Source organism: Lathyrus oleraceus, chromosome 1 (assembly GCF_024323335.1).
Source record: "Lathyrus oleraceus cultivar Zhongwan6 chromosome 1, CAAS_Psat_ZW6_1.0, whole genome shotgun sequence".
In the NCBI taxonomy this organism is placed as follows: domain Eukaryota; kingdom Viridiplantae; phylum Streptophyta; class Magnoliopsida; order Fabales; family Fabaceae; genus Lathyrus; species Lathyrus oleraceus.
The window spans coordinates 203,923,312-203,943,928 of NC_066579.1; the positions used below are offsets into that span (position 1 = coordinate 203,923,312).

The 20,617-nt window shown below is 39.2% G+C and overlaps 1 protein-coding gene and 1 non-coding gene across 2 annotated transcripts; one reads left to right on the forward strand and one right to left on the reverse strand.

The window, feature by feature from the left end:
- Window positions 1-17,753: 17,753 nt before the first annotated feature.
- Window positions 17,754-17,860, reverse strand: LOC127116286 (small nucleolar RNA R71). The gene has a single exon (XR_007801243.1). It is a non-coding gene; the product is annotated as a small nucleolar RNA R71 (small nucleolar RNA).
- A 1,114-nt stretch (window positions 17,861-18,974) lies between these two features.
- Window positions 18,975-19,634, forward strand: LOC127099956 (uncharacterized). The gene is made up of 2 exons (XM_051037416.1): window positions 18,975-19,110; window positions 19,225-19,634. Exons 1-2 carry the CDS (start codon window positions 18,975-18,977, stop codon window positions 19,632-19,634), a joined length of 546 nt encoding a protein of 181 aa, XP_050893373.1.
- Window positions 19,635-20,617: the final 983 nt, after the last annotated feature.

A 20,617-nucleotide genomic window follows, 5' to 3' on the forward strand; every position in this document is an offset into this window, starting at 1 on the left:
GTGCATGTTTATGCAAATTCTTATTAAGACATGCCTGGTTTGTGCATCAGGGTGATCACCCGTGTTTGGACCAAGGCCAAATGAAATTGGCTCGTGCACTTTGCTTCAACTTTGGGCCATTTGTTCCTTTCCATGAACTTGATTGAATGAAAAAAGAACCAGGTCAAAAGCGCTTGTGGTTTGGAAATGGCAACATGTCAAAGTAGTGGTCATGGCATGAGTTTAGGGCATGGTAGGCATGTTGGACCAGCTTGGACAATAGCAAAATTAAACCCCTTCCTAAATGAGTTAGGTCTTGGACCTTGAAAAAGAGTTGGAGAGAAAGTTTTTTAGGACATTTTGGATTGAAGCGGAATTTAAAATCTTGAAAAATGAAGAAGTTATGGTTTTTGGAGCTTCCCATAGGTCATTCTTGCCAAAATGTGACCAACCAACATGACCTAGTTTTAGGGCTTTTGTGATTTCTTGCTTTTATGTCACAGTGATGGATGTTTATACCTAAAATGATCATATCATGATAGGAAATAAAGTTTGGGCCTTTGTGAAATGATTTTAGGTCAAATTAGTGGGTGAATCAAGTCATGGAAAGTCAAAAAATCAAGTGTAAACCAACTACTTGCAACATGGATTGAATGGATGTTTAAATGATTGATTGTGATTGTAATGGGAATGAAATGATGTTGAATAAAGGGTATGTTGATTGGATGGCCAAAAATGATCAAGCTCAATGGTCTAGAGGTCCCCAAATTAGGGTTTCCTAAGCCATAAGTTTCATCAAGAACCATGGTCAGATGAATTAGGGTTTGAGTTGTAGGGATCCAATTTAGATGTTTAAAGGTCATGAGGCATGAAGAAACTTTGGATTTAAGGGGTCCTTAATGGTATGGTCAAGATACATGGTGAATCATGTCATGTAAATCCAAAAGGAGGGCCAACATCTAGGGTTTGGTCCTTGGATGACCAGATGAATCTTGAAGCTTCTTCAAAGAGGACTCACCCTCCAAATTGGAATTGGGGAGTGAGTGAGATGTCTTGAATAATCCTCCAAGCTTTGTGGGATGCTTTAGGATGAGATTAGGGTTAAGGTGGCTTGGGCACACCTCAACATGACCAGAGGATCTCGGGGTTTTACAACTGAATCCCATGCCTTGGACTTGTGGATTATATTGACTATTAAGCATAAATGCATATGAGGTAATGTAAGGCATGTATGCTTAAGGTTTAAGACCCTAAAACATGATATAGGGTAGGGAAAATTTGAAGGTATGACAATTGCCCCTATTTAATCACCTCAGACATGAAGGTATGGATAACAACAACTTCCAATACATTCATGGTATGAGGGGATTAAATATTATTAGGAGAAACCGAAAATTTGCTTTGCCAGGGATAATGGTGATATGAATTCATTATGCATGTTTATGATGATTATGCAACATAAGTATCTTCTTGACATTAAAGTACCAAGAAGACGGGGTGAGAAACTCCATTGGGAGATGAGAATCTCGGAAAAAGGAGAAAAGACAACTGCCCTTAGCAACGGCTGGGGAGGAAAAGAAGTTAATTCCTAGCAACGATTGGAATACCTAGCTCTGATGGGGAAATATAGATTCAACAACGATTCCCAACAACTGTTGGAATACCTAACATCTACTAGGGAAACGACCCAAGTGAATTCAATGACGATTCTTAACAACTGCTAGAATACCTGACTCAGAGGGAAATAAACAACTAGATTCAACGATGATTCCTAGCAACGACTGAAATACCTGACTTAGTTGGGGGAAAACAAGGTACGGTGACGATTCTTAGTGGCGGCTAGAATGCTCGAGTTTCTGGGGAAAGAAGTCGTTCAGTGATGATTCCTAGCAAGGATTGGAATACCTAACTTAGATAGGGGTAAACTTCTCAGGAAGCTATATTGATGATTCTTAGTGACGACTAGAATACGTGACTATACTGAGGAAAGTACAGAAACTCAGTGATGATTCCTAACAACAACTGGAATACCTGACATCTATTGGGGAGAAGGAGCATGTCAGTGACAATTCCTTATGAAGATCGGAATACCTGACTCGTGCTGGGGAAAGGATTTCAAAGTTGATTTCTAGCCACGACTATAAATAAGTTGACTAGGATTGAGGAATGAGCCCAAAATACCTCGTGTTTAATAAAAGGGGAGAGTTCAATGACGAATCTTAACAACAGTTAAATTTTTTTGGCGATGCGGGGATAAAAATCTTGTGATGACTCTCTGGGGATGAAAGAAGTACAACGACGATTCTTTTAGAAATGGTTAAGAATACCTTACTCTTCCGGGGAACCCAATTGAGAGAGAAAATGACAGTTCAGTGACGATTCCTAGCAACGGCTAGAAATACCTGATTCTTCTTGGGGAGATATTGGAAATTGACTGTATTGTGGAAATTCCTAACAACGGTTGGGAAATTCAGAATTTCGGTGAATCAATTGAGTATGAGTCTTCAGAAGATACTTATGATGTGATGTTATGTATGCAAAATGTTAATGCATGTTTGGATTATTGTATGTGAATTATGCAGATGCGAGGTTCGCAAGTTATGCCAAGTATGATTGGACTTTGCGGGGAATATATCTGAGGGGTGCCAATGGCGATTGGGCTTAAAAGGGTGATTGAGGAAACTGTACTGACTTTTCGGTACTTGGAAAATTGGGGCTTGATGTCCAAGAAATCACTGAGCGTAATGGCTAAGGATCTCTGATGGGGAAGAAATGATTGGCCAAGTCCATGGGACTGCATGGCGCTTTTATGTTGGGGATACCAAAATGCGTTTTTTGTTACCTTTAGCAATTTTTTGAAAGAAATGTAATTCGATGTTGTTTCCATTTAAAGTTTTTATTTTAAAAAGGGTTTTTTTTCAACAAGAAACTTCTAATTTAATATCATTTTGAGAAAAATCACATTTCACAGACAAAGCAGGAAAAGTAAAAATATTGAGCACATATGAGGGAACTGATTTTATTGATAAATGGTCCCCAAAAATGGGTGATTTTGTACAAAGAAGCAACTCCTAAAAGAGGTGATTGCGAAAAGAAATTGAAAAAAAACTGTAATGACAATGAAACATCTCGGGTTTCCACCAAATTCCAATTCTGCTATAGTCTCTATGCCTTTGGTAGTCCTTCGATCTTGCTTTCAGAAGGAGAGTCACGAGACTGGTTTGCTGGGGAAGCCACGGGATTGACTTGTTGAGGATTAAAGAAGGATTCTTGATGGGATGCAGCCTCTCTTTTTTGTTAAAATCTATAAAAAAAAATCCTAGACCACTCTTTCGGGTTTTCAGTCTACCGGGATACCCATTTTTGCATAAGTCGCCCTTTCGAGTTTTTAACTTATCGAGCTCATTTTTCTTCTCTTTTTTTTCCAGACGTAGTATTTTTTGATTGCATCTGTATTCACAGGGGATGTAAGATATTCACCATCCATAGTTACAAGGATTAAGGCTCCTCTAGAGAAGACCTTTCTCACAATGTATGGGCCTTCGTAATTCAGCGTCCATTTGCCCCTCGGATCGGTGTGTGTGGGAATACTCTTCTTCAATATAGGGTCTCCAACCTCAGGGTTGCGGGGGAAGACCTTCTTGTCGTGTGCCCTCTTGATGCGCTTTTGATAAAGCTGGTTGTGGCATATGGATGCCAAGCACTTCTCATCAATAAGGTTCAGCTGGTCAAGTCGGGCTTGGACCCATTCGGGTTAATCAAGCTTGATGTCGGTCAAAATCCTCAAGGAAGGAATCTTTAGTTCAACTAGCAAGACTGCATCCATGCCATACTCAAGAGAGAAGGGTGTTGCCCAAGTTGAAGTACATACTGAAGTGCGATAGCCATGTAATGCAAACGAGAGCATTTCGTGCCAATCTTTGTAGGTTTCTACAATCTTTTGCACGATATTCTTAAACATTTTGTTAGTTGCCTCGACAATTCCATTCATCTTAGGCATGTAAGGCGATGAGTTGTGGTGATCAATTGTGAAGCTTCGATATAGCTCTTTCATCATCTTGTTATTGAGGTTAGATCCATTACCAGTAATGATCTTGTTGGGGACCCCATAATGACAAATGATTTCTTTTCTTATAAATCGAGCCACCACTTGTCTGGTTACGTTGGTGTATGAGACTACTTCCACCCATTTTATGAAATAGTCAATGGCTACCAGGATGAAACTGTGTCCATTCGAGGCAATTGGCTCCATTCGTCCGATTACATCAATGCCCCACGTGGCAAAAGGCCAAGGTGATGTCAAGACATTGAGTGGCATTGGCGGTACATGGATCTTGTCGACACAAATATGGAATTTATGGCATGTTTGGACGTGGCAGTGACAATTAACCTCTATAGGCATCCAATAATAGTCGTCCCTCAAGATTTTCTTTACCATACTGTGTCCGCTGGCATGCGTCCCGAAGGATCCTTCATGGATTTCCATTATGATTTGGTTTGCTTCTTGCTTGTTCACACATCTTAGAAAAATTGAATCATAATTTCTTTTGTAAAGTACCCCTCCACTTAATAAGAACTTGGAAGAAAGTTTCTGAAGGTACTTCTTGTCAGTAATGGATACGTACTTATGGTATTCTTGGAACTGTAGGAATCTCATGATGTCATAGAACCAAGGATAATCGTCGGCTTCGTCTTCGGCCACCCAACAGTAAGCAGGCTCGTCCAAATAGTTCAGGTGAAAGGATGGTGCTTCATTCTTCTATTTGACCTTAAACATGGACGCCAAAGTTTCCAAGGCGTCAGCTAGCTAATTCTCCTCTTGAGGGATGTGATGGAATGTGATCTCATCAAAGTAGGAGACTAGTTTCAAGACATGCTCCTTGTAAGGTATGAGCTTATGATCTATAGTATCCCAATATCCTTTGACTTGGCTAATTACTAAGGTTGAATCTCCGTAAACTTCAAGGATTTTGATCCTAAGATCAATAGTAGCTTCGATACCGAAGGTACAAGCCTCGTACTCCGCCATATTATTTGTACATTGAAAACACAACCTTGTGGTGAAGGGGAGGTGAAAACTAGTTGGGGAGGTGATTACTGCCCCAATGCCATTGTCATGTTGCGAGATAGTTGGACAATACACTCCCTTTGATGGCCTTTTGAGTGACATGTTGGATGTCGTACTCGGTTAACGCCATTTGCCATCAGGCTACTCTACCGATTAGAGCAGACTTCTCAAAGATGTACTTGACAGGGTCCATCTTAGAGATCAACAGTGTTGTATGAGTGAACATGTACTGTCTTAAGCGTTTGGCAGCCCATGCTAGTATGTAGCAAGTCTTTTCAAGCAATGAACATCTACTCTTACAATCGGTGAACTTCTTGCTTAAGTAGTATATTGCGTGTTCTTCTCTACCAATTTCATCATGTGGGAAAATGATGCATCCCATGGACCCCTCGAGGATGGTAAGGTACATGATCAATGACTTTCCAGGTACATGAGGCATTACAATAAGAGGTTCTTGCAAGTACTCCTTGATCTTTTCAAAAGCTTTTTGGCAATCGTCGTTCCAAATGGCGACTTGATCCTTTCGGAGAAGTTTGAAGATAGTCTCACAAGTGGCCGTAAGGTGATATAGGAACCTAGCAATATAGTTCAATCTACCTAAGAACCCTCAGGCTTCCTTTTCAGTTTTGGATGGAGTCATATCTTGTATGGCCTTCACTTTCTCAAGATCTACCTCAATGCCACGTTGGCTGACGATAAAACCTAGTAAGTTTCCGGATCTTACCCCAAATGTGAATTTGTTGGGATTAAGCCTCAATTTGAACTTCCCTAGCCTCTCAAACATCTTTTCCAGATTGACAAGGTATTCCTCCTCGGTTTGAGATTTGTCTATCATATCTTCAATGTAGACCTTGATCTCTCTATGAATCAAGTCGTGAAAGAGAGTGACCATGGCTCGTTGGTATGTAGCACCAACATTTTTTAATCTAAAAGGCATAACCTTGTAGAAAAAAGCCCCCCACGGGGTTATGAAAGTGGTTTTCTCGATGTTTTCTTGAGCTATTCGGATCTGGTTATAACCCGAGAAACCATCCATAAAAGAGAAAACATATAACTGAGCAGCGTTGTCCACTAACACGTCAATGTGACATAGTGGAAAGTCATCTTTAGGACTCGCTCTATTCAGATCTCTATAATCTACGCACATTCTTACTTTTTCTTCCTTCTTGGGCATGGGTACAATGTTGGCAATCCATTGGGGATAGTTGGAGACCGCTAAGAAACCGGCGTCAAGCTGCTTCTATACCTCCTTCTTGATTTTCATAGCCATATAGGGACGAGTCTTTCGTGGCTTTTGCTTTACTAGAGGGCATTCTTCCTTAAAGGAAAATGGTGGACCACAATGTCAGTATCGAGGCCATGCATATCTTCATATGAACATGCAAATATATCCATGTACTCCTTCAAAAGCTTGATCAATTTTTGTCTTCATCTCGTCTTATAGATAAGAGCCGACTCATACTTCTTTTTCCTCGTTTGTTCCTAAGTTAACCACTTCGACTGATTCTTCGTGCGACTGGATGACCTTTTCCTCTTGCTTGAGCAGTCTTGCCAATTCTCCAGGGAGCTCGACATCTTCCTCAAAATCTTCATGGCTTGATTAATCTGGTTGTCAAAGTCGTATGAGACTATAGAAGAATTGTCATTGGTGGTTGTCGAGGGTGATCTGCACGATTTAAGGTTCATGCTTTTATTGATATGAAAGAAAAGGTGATTTAAAAATAATTTTTAGAACAAAAAGAAAATTGCCATTTTGAAAGGTGAAATAATAAATGAAAGACAAGGATCACAAGATTGACTGCGAAATATGGATCTTTTCATTAATGATTAAAGAGGAAGTTCAACGGGGCCCTACAAATGGTTCCCCCATGCCTTGGGCTTGACACGAGTTCTTTTTTATTTTGATAAAAATGGAAACAAACAGCGGAAACTACATTTTTATCAAAGTTACTTCTGGTATCTCAATTTTGGTCCACTTGGTGGCACCCCTTCCATTAGTCTTTGTGAAGACCAATCATGCATCTTCAACCTCTTCTCCCATAGCAAAGACACGATCATCATCAAGGTATCCAACACTTGAGAAGTATTCAGATAACGGGAGCACTGATCCCTTTGTAACTATCGGCGCATGCTTCTTCAAATTCTGGGAGTTGTATCCCAAACCAGTACGGTCCTTGTTGGAAGGAAGCTCAAGCATCCTTCCCCAACTCAAAGGGTGTCCATTCTGTATGATAGTTAGAGCATCCTGGAGAGAGGCCATTGGAAATTCGGCTTTCTTAGGTTCATCCCTTATCAGGAAAACCATTTCAATGTTGACTACCTCAAACAATTGAAATGGGATTTCCTTTATCACTCCCTCTCCCTCAATCTAGTGGAACGACTCCAGATGACTTACCAAAAAGTCTTCTTCACCTCCTACCACTACCAGCTTGTTGTTCACTATAAATTTCCGCCTCTGGTGGAGCGTCAGAGTGACGGCTCCAGGGAAATGAATCCACGGTATTTCAAGTAGGAAACTGTATTCTAGATGGATATCCATTACAAAGAAGGTGATGAAGAAGGTATGGGGACCTATCTTCATGGGCATATCTATTTCACCAATTACGGTCCTCCTTGACCCGTCAAACGCTCTCACCACCAGTTCGCTTGGTTTCACGACAAGTCATGTAATAATCAGCTTAGCCAAAGAGCCCTTGGGCATCACATTAAGGAAGGAACCAGTGTCCACCAAAACTCTGGAGAGAACTATATCCACACACTCAATGGAGATGTGGAGGGCCTTGTTGTGGTTTATTCCCTCAGTGGGGAGCTCCGTGTCATTAAATCCCAAACACAAGCTAATGGCTATATTGTTGGCTACACCTTCAAACTGGAAGACCGAGATTTCTTGGGGTATGTGGGAAGCCATTAAAAACTTTACCAGAGCATCTCTTTAGGCCTCTGATCACATCAGTAGAGATAACATTGAAATTTTGGAGGGTGTTTGGTTGAGTTGTTCAACCACCCGATAGTCACTTTCTCTTGATGATACATAAAAACTCATCTACTTCATTGGTTGCTAGAGGGTCTTGCCTTGGTTGGGCATTATCAACTTGCTTGCCCCTATCCAGGACTGATGGACCACCATTCTCGATTGAAGGTGGTGCTGGTGCAAAGATTCTTCCGCTTCTGGTTACGCCGCCAGTTTTGACAATGCTTATTAACGGGTCATCATACTTGATTGGTTCTACTTGTACTTTCTGGCCGTGGATATAGACTGATGTATCATACATCTAAGAAACTGCTCTGGTATCATTGTATGGAAATGGTGTTGGGATGTTATGATCATTGAAGTAACAAGGTTTACCGAAAGAGTCAAATGAGAAAGATTATAGGGAATTTTCAAGCGAGGAACTTCGTCGTACAAATTCTCAAGGGTTGAGACATCCTTGATAGTGGAGGGTCAATCAATTATCAGTATCCTTGGTTCATGAGAGTTTGAATATAAATCTTCAAAACTTCACATTGTTGTGGGTCTTTTAAACAGTATTCACAAGTCCGAGCACAAAAAGAGAACGTGTCGCTTGTCAATAGTACATTATTTATTTCCAAAAGTGGAGTCTTCAAATCATTGACAAAGTTTATGACCTTCCTTCCCATGTCCAGGTCCACCATGTTTACATTTGTCTTATCATGGGGAGGCATAGAATTATTGTTTATGTTCGGACCGTTAGGCGCGAACGTAATTTCCTTGGAGTCGATCAGATCCTGGACTTTGTATTTCAACGCTGTACAATTTTCAACAGAGTTCCCGGGAGCGCCAAAGTGGAACTAACAACAGGCATCTGAGTGTGGTTGTTGACGTGGTTGATACTACTGTTGCTATTGTGGTTTTTGAATGGGAATAACAAGAGTTTATTGTTATTGTTGAATGGGAGCCACATTGGCTACTTGTTGATAGGTTGGATTTCTGGTTCGGATGATGGTTGCGGCACTGGTCTCGTCTTCTCTCTTTTTTCTGTAAGGAATAAAAGGAGTCTTTGATGCACCTAATGCACTTGGAGAGTTTTGGATCTTTCCCATCTTGATCATATTTTCGATCTTTTCGCCGACTAAGACTAGGTCAGAAAAACCCGAAGAAGTGCTCCCACCAATCTGTCAAGATATGGGCCTTGTAGGTTACCCATAAACATGTCTATTAACTCCTTTTCCAGCAATGGGGGTTGTACCCTAGCCACTAATTCCCTCCACATTTGGCCATACTCCTTAAATGTTTCCCTAGACCTTTGCATCAGACACTAGGCACATTTCTGCCGCATCAAGACCCAACGTGTTTGTACTCTCCATTGCTTTGAGCTTCTCCTCAATAGCCTTTACCCTATTCTCCATCTCATTGGTCACCGGACCGAAGGCCTCATACTGAGAGGCATCCCTAGGCCTAAAGAAAGCATCGTGTTGGTCGTCTATTTCAATAGAGGAGGATGAAGGTTGACATGTGGAACACCGTCGAGTTCACCGATGTGGATTGGAGGGTCAACCTGAGGAGGAGGAGTCAGAGTCTCAACCACCAGAGGAACCAGAGGATTTGTAGCATTAGCCCGCTGGCTCATATCTTCCTGCATCTTCGCCATGATCTCTTGGCCCCTTGCAAACGCCTGTATAGTATTCATCAGTTTCCCCATCTGGGACCGTACCTAGGATACCTCTTCCTGAAGTGCAGCTTGATTCTGTTGAAGTTGCTCCATGACTGCTTGTTGGTGTCTTCGTGTATTATACTGGAAAGTCAGCTTTGGAAGTATGGTTCTGATCCGAAAAAGGGTGGATGGATGGGTTTTTTATGTTTTTTTGTTTTGAAAAATGCAAATGATGCATGAACTTTGTTTTTTTGTTTATTCAAATCTCTTTTAGTTAATCGTGTTTATTCATTGCAAGAATTACTTAACAACTTACTTTCATAATCAAAGATAAAGGGAAACACTATAGAGAGAATCACAAAGCTTTTATTCATCCTTTGAAGGGAAAACAAGTTACAATACATGGAAGTTGCAAAGTACAAGTAGTGGAAACAAATAAAATAACTAGATGTCAACCCTGAAAGTGACCCCCTGAGACTTGCGAAGAGCCTCAATGTCAGTAATGAGTTCAACCATCGTCTTCTTGCAGAATTTGACGAAGTGATAGACCTCCTCAGGGGTATTATTTGGGCACATGATCATATTAACCTCCTTCAACTTATCAGGAAAGTCTTGAAGGGAATAGTTAGTCAGTACCACCATGTTGGCGTATTTGTTCCTCCACTCGTTGTAAAGGGTTTGGAGGTTGTGGATGATTCCATCCCTTTGAGCAATGGTAGCTTAGGCTCCACGACAATGCTCCTCCCAATTTATACAGTTGTTTTTAACTCCACATAGGCTTGGTCATAGATCCCCCTCTTCCGATTCTTGATTTTCTCGCAAGCCCGTCCAAGGTTGAACTGCTCGCGTAAGAAGCTTCGGTGAACCAGTTCTTTCTACATCTGTACCTTAGCTAGGAGGTCCTTATATTCCTTGAGAGTGGTCCTCAGTTCAAGGATCCGGGCTTCATAGTCTTCCCTCACTTCTTTCTTCATTGCGTTTAACCTCTTGACAGTCTTCTCAAGGTCCTTGATGACTTAGTACACTTGATCCAAATTGTCGTTGTGGAAGTATAGCTCTGAGTTAGCTCCTTGTAGAGCTCCACCAACCCAAAGTCTCTATCCTTCGGCTATCCAGAGCGTCTTCTTCCTATCCTTGAATTTTTCACAAGCTTTCTTACCGTTATCCTCCAAGATGTGATTACGTTTCTTGGCACGATTGAGTTGGACTCATAATTGAGTGTTCTCCAACTCAAGCTCTTTGATTTGGTTGGTAAGCTTGTCCATGTCCTCTTGTAGGATAGGATCGGGCTCGGGCATTAGTGGGAATAAAGAAGGATCAAATAGAAACGACATCTTAACAACCCTATCCCTCTCTTTTACCCACACAAAGCAGGGTTCCTTGGCTAGGATGTTTTTCTTACCCCATTCTTGGTTAATACGGACTATGCGCGTCCAAGATTTTCGTACTCTCTTCATACTTGAATTGAGTGGGTATACAGTATTGACGACGAAAGGAATGAAGTCTCTTTCCTCTAGGGGACTCAACATGGCTTACCTCAGTTGTCTTTTTAGTATAATAGGGTTATAGATGATGCAACCTGTGTTCTTATTAACGGTACATTTGGGAACCATCCGCATCTTGTAATGACGTTTTTCGTATCCCATTCTCTTTTGAACCATAAAATTGAGCTGGTGAAGAGAGATGCAAACTTATGAGGCCATGTCAGATTGCTTTGAGTAAAAGTCTCATGTTGAGGCATGCGGTCCCTCATCCATAGATGGAGTAGAGGAGCACAACAGAGGAAAGTACCCCCCTTTTTCTCATTCCTTGTATGAAAGGTATGATAGAAGTTAACAAGTAGAAAAGGCATCAGATTCTTTGTTAAAAAGACTTCAACCGACAAGTGATCCACTAACTTTTCAACATTTGGGAAGAGAACAATTCTGTGAATCGGGAGTGCCAAGGTTGCACTACAGAATTCAGGTATTTTTTCCTTGAACATTTCCCAGGCATGGGCTTCGTGGAATTTTTGGGTCAATCTCTTGATTGATCCCTTAATTCCCCAGTTAGCCACTAGCTTGTTGGCGTTGATACCCAAGGCGAGTCAGAGCTCGGTCAAACACAAGCCTTCTTCAAGCTTGTGAAAGGTGTTATATTCTTTGATTGATCGGTTGAGGAGCCTGTCGAGGTCTTCCAAGGTTGGAGAGATTTGGAAGTCGGTGAAATTGAAGCATCTTAAGGGGACGTCATAGTATTGGGCCATTATAGTGATAACACCATAATCAACCTTCTCAGTCAGAAGATCTATGATATTCCCAAAATTGGATCTAAACTTGTTTTCCTCGAGGGTTATCACCTTTGAGCTGAGGACCTTTAATGAGCTGATGTCAGGACTTTTGAATTGGAAGGTAGATCTTTTTTTCCTTGTTGAACTATCCATGATTGTGTCGAGAAAAGGTTTTGTAATTCTGCGTTTGAACGAACAAAAATCTTTAAGAGTTTTGCTTATTATTTTGATGATGAATGTATGTATGAATGAATGATTGGTTTTTATTTATTTCCACAGGTTTCAGGAACGGGTTCAAGGTTTTGGACCATTGTGAGGAAGCATGGAGTTTAATAATGACTGCTTTGAAAACTAAGGTTCTCCCTTTGTATGATCTAGGCCTTCTGGAAAATTGGATGTAAGACACTTCCCCTAAAGTCATGGACTTCCTTGACTGTTAGCCGCTTATGTCAAGTTACTTGCCAAACGACTGCTCCGTCAAGGTCATCTAGTCTAAGTGATATCTTTGTATCGATCCTTACGAGGAAGGCACCTCGGTGGCCTATACTACGCGACCATCGTTCTAGGCTTGCCATGGTTAAAGGTTCTATAAAAAGGGATCCTAGGGTCACTGACTCTAGTAAAGGAAAGGATGCTTACGCCGAAAGAACGACGATCATCAATCCTCTTAAGAGAATCTACCACTAAGTGAGGTTCTCATACGACCCTAACGAGGAAGGAACCTCATGGACCAATACTAATCAACCTCTCCTATCTCAAGCAAAGTCTCAGACTCTAGTGGAGAATCTTTCACACAAGGTTTTCTTTGCAATCATTATTACTTCCAAATTTCTTCGTCACGAAACCTGGGATTCAGATCTAGAAACAAAGAGAAATATGTACATGTTAGTAACAAAAAGCAATATATATATATATATATATATATATATATATATATATATATATATATATATATATATATATATATATATATATATATATATATATATATATATATATATATATATATATATATATATATATATATATATATATATATATATATATATATATATATATATATATATATATATATATAGCAAAAGTAAATAACAAATAAATCTCCACGTTTGAAAAAAATAAACAATCCCAAACTAGGCTAGACTAGCTCAGGGAAAACTGGGTCCCCAGCAGAGTCGCCAACTGTCACTACTGGGGTAACAAAAAAACTGGATAGACTTCCAAACTAGAGTTGGATCAGAAGATTCGCTACCAAGTTTTATTTGATCTGCCTCCATCGGAGAAGCGATGGGAAATAGTCGATAAAACCATCAAAAAAATAAGCGCACAGGAAGTGCTACAAAAAAGAAAACAAAATCGGTCTCCCAAGCGAGATTAGGGTTCAGGAGTCGGTTACGCAAGGGGAAGGTATTATCACCCCTCACGTCCATTGTATTCCATGGCAACCATTTGGGTTGTTTTACGTACGTGAGAATTTATCTGTCATTGTTTTATTTTTTAAAAGAATGTGTGAAAGAGGGGTGTTTTTGTTATTATAGTGCTTTCCGAGGATTGGGGCCCTTGTGCCTACATATCACTCATTAGGGGGTGAGGAATCAGAGCTCTGTAGTTCAGAGTAGAAAATGTTTGTGTGTTTGGTTGATTTTTCCTTTGAGCAAACTGTTTTCAGGGTGATGCCTTAAGGCAAAAAATTAGGTTTGATGGTTTTTGTTGATTTACCTTAAACAAGGGTTTAAGAAAAGAGTTTGTGATTAGATTGCACTAAAGCCTATGGGCAGAGGTGATTATTCCAGACAACAAGCCAAGCGAATTCCATCCAAAAAAATCAGAGTGGGGATAGGAATGCTCCATTCTCACTCATTCTCCACCATTTAAGGCTCACGGAGCATAATACTAATCGTAGTTATTAAGTATTTTGAGTTTGATTAAGAGAAATCCTTGTGTGTGTAAAAGTGTGACCAATGCTAAACAAATGATAATGGTCTTTCAAACATTCCCCCCTAAGATGGTGCCATGATGCCATTCTTACAACCGGAATGTAATTTATAGATGAAACTTAAGTGTTTACAAAGTATCACAAAAGAGTAATGAAAGGCCTTAAAGCAAAGGTCCTAAATGGAATCCTCTAAGTCCAAGTGATTAAGTGTTTTTGGTCTTTCGATTTTATCATATTTTGGTTGTTTTTGTATGATGACAATAGTAAAGAAAAATATTAAAATGTGTATGATTATGATGATAATTAATACTTAAATGTAAATGACATAATAAGTAAATAAAAATAATAACAATGATAATAACAATAAAAAAAGGTTAGTAGTAATCAAAGTTGAAAAAGTCAAAGTTAGGGTTATGGATAACTTTTGAGGATTATCTATCTTTAGGTCAATAGATTCAAAATATGGCGCATCGAGGGATAACTTATCATTGATGCAAAGTATGGAAGGTTATTAATGGATCAACTTACCCTAGATTTGCAACGATGAAAGTTGTTCAACCTCAAGTCCATCTATCAATAGATTGACAAAAAAGAAGACTATACAACCCAAAATTAAATGATTGATTTTAGATGTTATGGTTAGCAACTTATAATGACCCATATGAGGTACTAACAAGTTAAATGAATAAGGCAAAGTTAACAACTTAAAGGGTTAGTATAAACCAGTCAAAATGATAAATAAACAAAGTATATAAGGGTTATTGAGTTAGTATAAACCAAATGAAAAGGCAATGTATCAGATGAATCCATGTTAACCAAATTGAACTTCAATCACAAGTCAAATGACCAAGTTGCTTGAAGTAGGGGAAACCTATCCATACTTCAAAGTACCATGGATGAACTCATGGTCATCTAATGGTAGGTATGAAGTGTGGAAGGTTTTTATCAACCTTAAAACAAGCATATCATGACTTAAGTGATTTTCATTAGTCATTCATTTCAAGGCTCCAAAAGTCTATAAAAAATGATCCAAATAAAATAAATCAAATCACCATTAAATTCCAGGGATAAAAATAATGGGGGTTGGTGTTCAACATTTTTCCAAAATAATAAAAATAAGAGGATAAAAAAATAAATCAAAAGAGAAAATAAAATTAATAAAATAAATAAAAGTGACAAAGTGAAAAAAGGAAAATGGTCAGCGTGCAAAAGCATGGCTCGAACCCATGACCTTGGGGTCATGGGGGAGTCCATACCCTCACCCACTAGGCCAATAGCCCAGTTGGGATAACAAAACATGATGACTTGAATAAATAATAAAAAACAATAAATAAATGGATTTCGCGCACGCCCCAGTTAATCAGATTGGGACAACCAAAGTTTTGAAATTAAAAAAATGAAGCAACGTTCATCTTCAACCTCGAATCGTCCCAAAATAAAACCTCAAAAACACGTGTTTTTAGTCAGATTTTTCCATGGAATCATCTTCCCCAATAAAAAACAAACTAACCTCCACACTCATGAGCCATTGATTGGCTCTGAGTGTGGAGTTCTTATGAACAATCCAGATGAACAAACTTGACCTAATTTAAAAATTAAATAATGGAAATGGAGTAATCGAAGCCAAAAGTTTGGGGTTAATGATCAAGGATAAATTTCAAGCAAGAGGATAACTTGTTTGAGTGAAGGAGATGATTATTTCTACCTGGTCATAAACAACACAGGGAAGGATTTTAACGACTAAGCTTAGCTTATATGAGGCTTGGGGAGGATGAGTTAGGTATTGGAAACACTTAAATAAAGGTTAGTGAAGATCTTCGGGTGGTTATTTTGGATTGAAACACTTTGAAACTCAAAAACACGACCTCTGTTATGGAGGCATTGGTTCAAATATGTATCAGAGGTTTTGGGGGCTTTCAAGCATAAAAAATGAAGGAGACACCTTCCCCTATTTATAAGGAAGGTATGTGGATGTATTGGAGGAAAAGAGATGGAGGTTTGCTTCAGATTGATGAGTGGCTCGAAGCATGCTTTGGATGATCAATGGGGGATAAGGGTGGCTGTTGTCTGAGCTTGCTTGCACCTCATATCACTTTGTCTTGGTCCCTTGAATTAATTAGGAACAGACATGGGAAAAGAAGTGGCCTGCTATGCAATTTCCATTTTGGCATTTTAGGAAAAGTCAGCATTTGCACATGGGGCCGAGTTTTACAATGTGAGTGGGTTTTCCAACAAAGTTGACTTCCATTCTTGTCTTGAAGTGTTTTGTAATATGTCTTGGGCCAAAAGGGATCACAATACACAAGTTTAAGGGCTTGGTGCATGATTATGCAAATTCTGGCCGAGACATGCCTGGTTTGTGCATCAGGGTGGTCACGCATGTTTGGACCAAGGCCAAATGAAATTACCTAGTGCACTTTGCTTAAATTTTAGGCCATATGCTCCTTGCCATGAACTTGATTGAGTGCAAAAATAACCAGGTCAAAAGGGTTTGTGGTTTGGAAATGGCAACATGTCAAAGTAGTGGTCATTACATAATTTTAGGGCATGGTAGGCATGTTAGACCAGCTTTACCAATAGCAAAATTGAACCCCTTCCTCAGTGAATTAGGTATTGGACCTTGAAACAAAGTTGGAGAGGAAGTTATTTAGGAAATTTGACTCGATGTGGAATTTAAAAATCTTGAAAAACGAAGAATTTATGGTCTTTGGAACTTCCCTTAAGCCATTCTTGCCAAAATGTGACCAACTAACATGACCTAATTTTAGGGATTTTGTGATTTCTTGCTTTTTAAGCCACACTGATGGATGTTTAGACCGAAAATTATCATATCATGATGGGAAATGAAGTTTGGGCCTTTGTGGATGATTTTTGGTTAAATTGGTGGGTGGATCAAGTCATGGAAAGTTGAAAAATCAAGTGTGAACCAATTACTTGTAACATGGATGGGATGGATGTTTAAATGGTTGATTGTGATTGTAATGGCATGAAATGATGTTGAATGAAGGTGATAATGAGAAATCGTATCGTGTTTTTAGGCTTATTTCACATGTTTTACGTTTATGTTTTTTATGCATTTTATCGCATTTTACTTTCGTTATATTTATTTTGCAGTTACTATCCGATTTCATTGGAGTTTTTGAAGCCTCAGGGAAAAGGAGCGAAATAGGAGCTAAAAAAGGAGAAAAAGAGTCATTTTTTACCATTATGTCCAAATGGTGTTCTCCACCTGGTATATGGCGTTCGCCATCCCAAGTGCCCGCCACATCATTTAAATTTGAAGGAATGGCATTCGCCATTCCCTTAATAGCGTTCGCCATTATCACGTAGTCAATATTATGATCCCTTTGTTGCGCAGTATAGACTAACTCTCAGAGCAAGGAGTTAGAGCAACCAATTGATGATATCGAGCGTTATCTTAATCTAAAACGCCGAATCAATAATTTTTGTATCAAATATGATCTTCTAGATCCTAACACCCCAATTTTAGAACTAGAACCAATTATAGCCGAAAGACCACAAAACCGTCCGTTGAAGTATTATGTTGTTCCATCGAAAGAAGAACCACATAATAACATTGCTGCCCCTGCCATCAATCTGAATGATTTCGAGTTGAAACCTTCTCTATTATCAGCCGTTCAACAAAACCAATTTTCAGGTAGTCCTACAGACGATCCTAACTTATATTTGTCAGTATTTGTGCAATACGCAGATACTGTGAAAGAAAATGGTGTCAGTCAAGAAGCAATTAGACTACGTCTTTTCCCTTTTTCCTTAAGAGATAGAGATAGAGCTTGGCTCTAGTCTCTACCTTCAAACTCAGTAACCATATGGGGCGAGTTGAAGAAAGTCTTCTTAGCCCGATATTTTCCACCAAGCAAAACAGTTATGCTAAGAGCTCAAATCAACGGATTTAAGCAAAAAGACAATGAATCTCTTTTCGATGCTTGGGAAAGATACAAGGACATGATGCAACTTTGTCCACACCATAGACTTTAAGAATGGCTGATTATCCATACCTTCTATAATGGTCTGTTGTATAACACTAAGATGAATTTAAGCGCTACCGCTGGCGGAGCTCTAATGGACAAACCTTGTGGCGAAGCTTATGAACTCATAGAGAACATGGCCCAAAATAATTTCCAATGGGGAAGAGAACATGTTGATGTAGAAAAATCAACTCCGAAAAGTGGAATGTATGAAGTTAATGGCATAGACCGCGTCAATGCTAAAATGGATGCGCTTACTCAGAAGATTGAAAGCTTGGCCATAACACCTGCAGCTACCGTAGCTGCCATAACACCAAACTATGAATTATGTGGAACCCCTGGGCACACTAATGCTGGTTGTCAGTTATTGGCTGGTGTTGCCACCGATCAAGTAAATTATGCTCAAGGAAACCCATATTGGAACACTTACAATCCTGGTAGGAGGAACCATCCAAACGTTTCTTATAAAAGTAACAATGCTTTGTTTCCACCAAGCCCAACACCTTCTATTCCACCTGGCTATCAGAAAGGAGCCCCTATTGCTCCACAAGCACCTAGAAAGTCAAATTTGGAGATCATGATGGAAAACTTCATAAATGCCCAAGCTCAACAAAATAAAGAATTTGCAAATTAAAATGCTCATACGAGTGAAGTGATGAAACAATTGTCAAATAAGTTTGATTCTATGGCTACCCATAACAAAATATTAGAAACCCAGATCTCCCAAGTAGCCCAACAACAAGCCGCAATAGCATCCCCAACTGGAGCATTTCCTAGTCAACCTCAACCAAAACCAAAAGGCGACGCTAACGCTATCACACTTCGGAGTGGAACAGAATTAGATGAACCAGTTGACCCCATAATCCAAAATCTGGCCGTGTATCAAAATTCTGGTAAGGGATCCGAAAATTTAAACGAACTAACCAATGATAGAAAGAAAGACGAAAGCGGAGAGGCAAAAGATAAAGAACCACCTTATGTTCCACCGCCACCATGCAAACAACCTATACCTTATCTCGATAGACTTGTTAAATCAAAAAATGAAGGATAATTCAAGAAATTCGTAGAACTTCTGAAGCAACATAACATAACCATACCATTCACAGAATTCATTACACAAATGCATTCATATTCTAAATTCCTTAAAGAGATTCTATCCAACAAGAAAAAGCTTAAGGATGATGAAACCGTTATGCTTACTGCAGAATCCAACGCTATCATTCAAAACAACATGCCTCCTAAACTGAAAGACCCTGGTAGCTTTTCCATACCATGTGTGATCGAAAAGTTTATCATAGAGAAAGCTCTATGAGATTTAGGAGCTAATGTTAGTTTAATGCCCTTATCTACATGCGAAAAATTCAATCTAGGAGAATTAAGACCAACGAAGATATCTCTACAACTAGTTGACCGTCCCATTAAATTTCCAGTAGGTATGCTAGAGAACATTCCCGTTCGTATAAGACAATTCTATATCCCTACCGACTTTGTAATAATGGATATAAAAGAGGATTCCCACATACCTATTATCTTAGGAAGACCCTCTTTAGCCACAGTCGGAGCCATCATAGATGTGAAGAAAGGAAGGCTAACATTCAAAGTCGGAGAAGAAAAAGTTGAATTTCTCTTAGCTAAATTCCTACAAGCACCAGCTATAGATGAATCATGTTGTTTCTTAGACGTCATCGAAGAATGTATGAAAGAAATGGTGAAGGACTCATTTAAGTATACTGAAGTATTGAAGATTCCAACACCTCCTATATTCAAAGACTATGATTGAAGTGAGCCGTACATAAATGACAGTCTGAGAGAATGTCTAACACTAACACCCAATCCAATACCATGCCCCGAGAAACCTTCAATGGAACTTAAAACACTACCAAAGATCTAAGCTATGAATTCCTAGATACCAAGCTTGAAAGACCAGTTATAGTCAATGTTGACTTAGGACAAATAGAAACCGAAAAATTACCCCATATCTTAAGAAAGTAACTGACAGCTCTAGGCTATTACATCTCCTACTTAAAAGGGATAAGTCCCTCTATATGTATGCATCGCATTATGCTAGAGGAGGACTGTAAAACCTCTAGAGAGCATAAGAGAAGAGTAAATCCCATTTTGAGTGATGTAGTTAAAAAGGAGGTAAAAAGCTATTAGAAGCATGAATCATATACCCGATATCCGACAGTAACTAGTGTAGCGGTAAATTTATGATCATCAAGCTATGGATAAGCTAGACATCAAATAAACAAGAGTCTCCACCGCGCTTTTATTGTTTCCAAGGGAAAAGAGAAAAGTATGAACAAAACCCAAAAAAATAAGAAGTTTTCAAATCAAAACTAATAAAATTCCAGAGATTACAGGTAAGGGGGTGGGTTACACAGAGGGAAGGTGTTAGCACCCAAAGTGTCTTAGGTACTCCTAGAGAGCCCTTTCTTGTGTGTATATGTGTTTTTGTACAAATGATGTTGCAAATAAATAGAATGGGAGGATAAGAAAAGAGTTCATTAATTATATTTTTGTGTTTGACAAGACCTTCAGACTTGTGCCTACGTACCAACATAAAAATGAGGGATCAAAACCTCGTAGTTCGTGGTATCAATTTCAAAGTGAGTGCATTGCTTTTAACAAAATTTTATGTTTAAAAGTCACAAGGGCCCAAAAATGGTTTGAATGAGTGTTAGTTCTTTTTGGCTTTTGAAATTTTAAGTCAAGTATAGTTAAGTTTATTCACAAGTTTGATTAAGAAAATGAGTTTGAAAA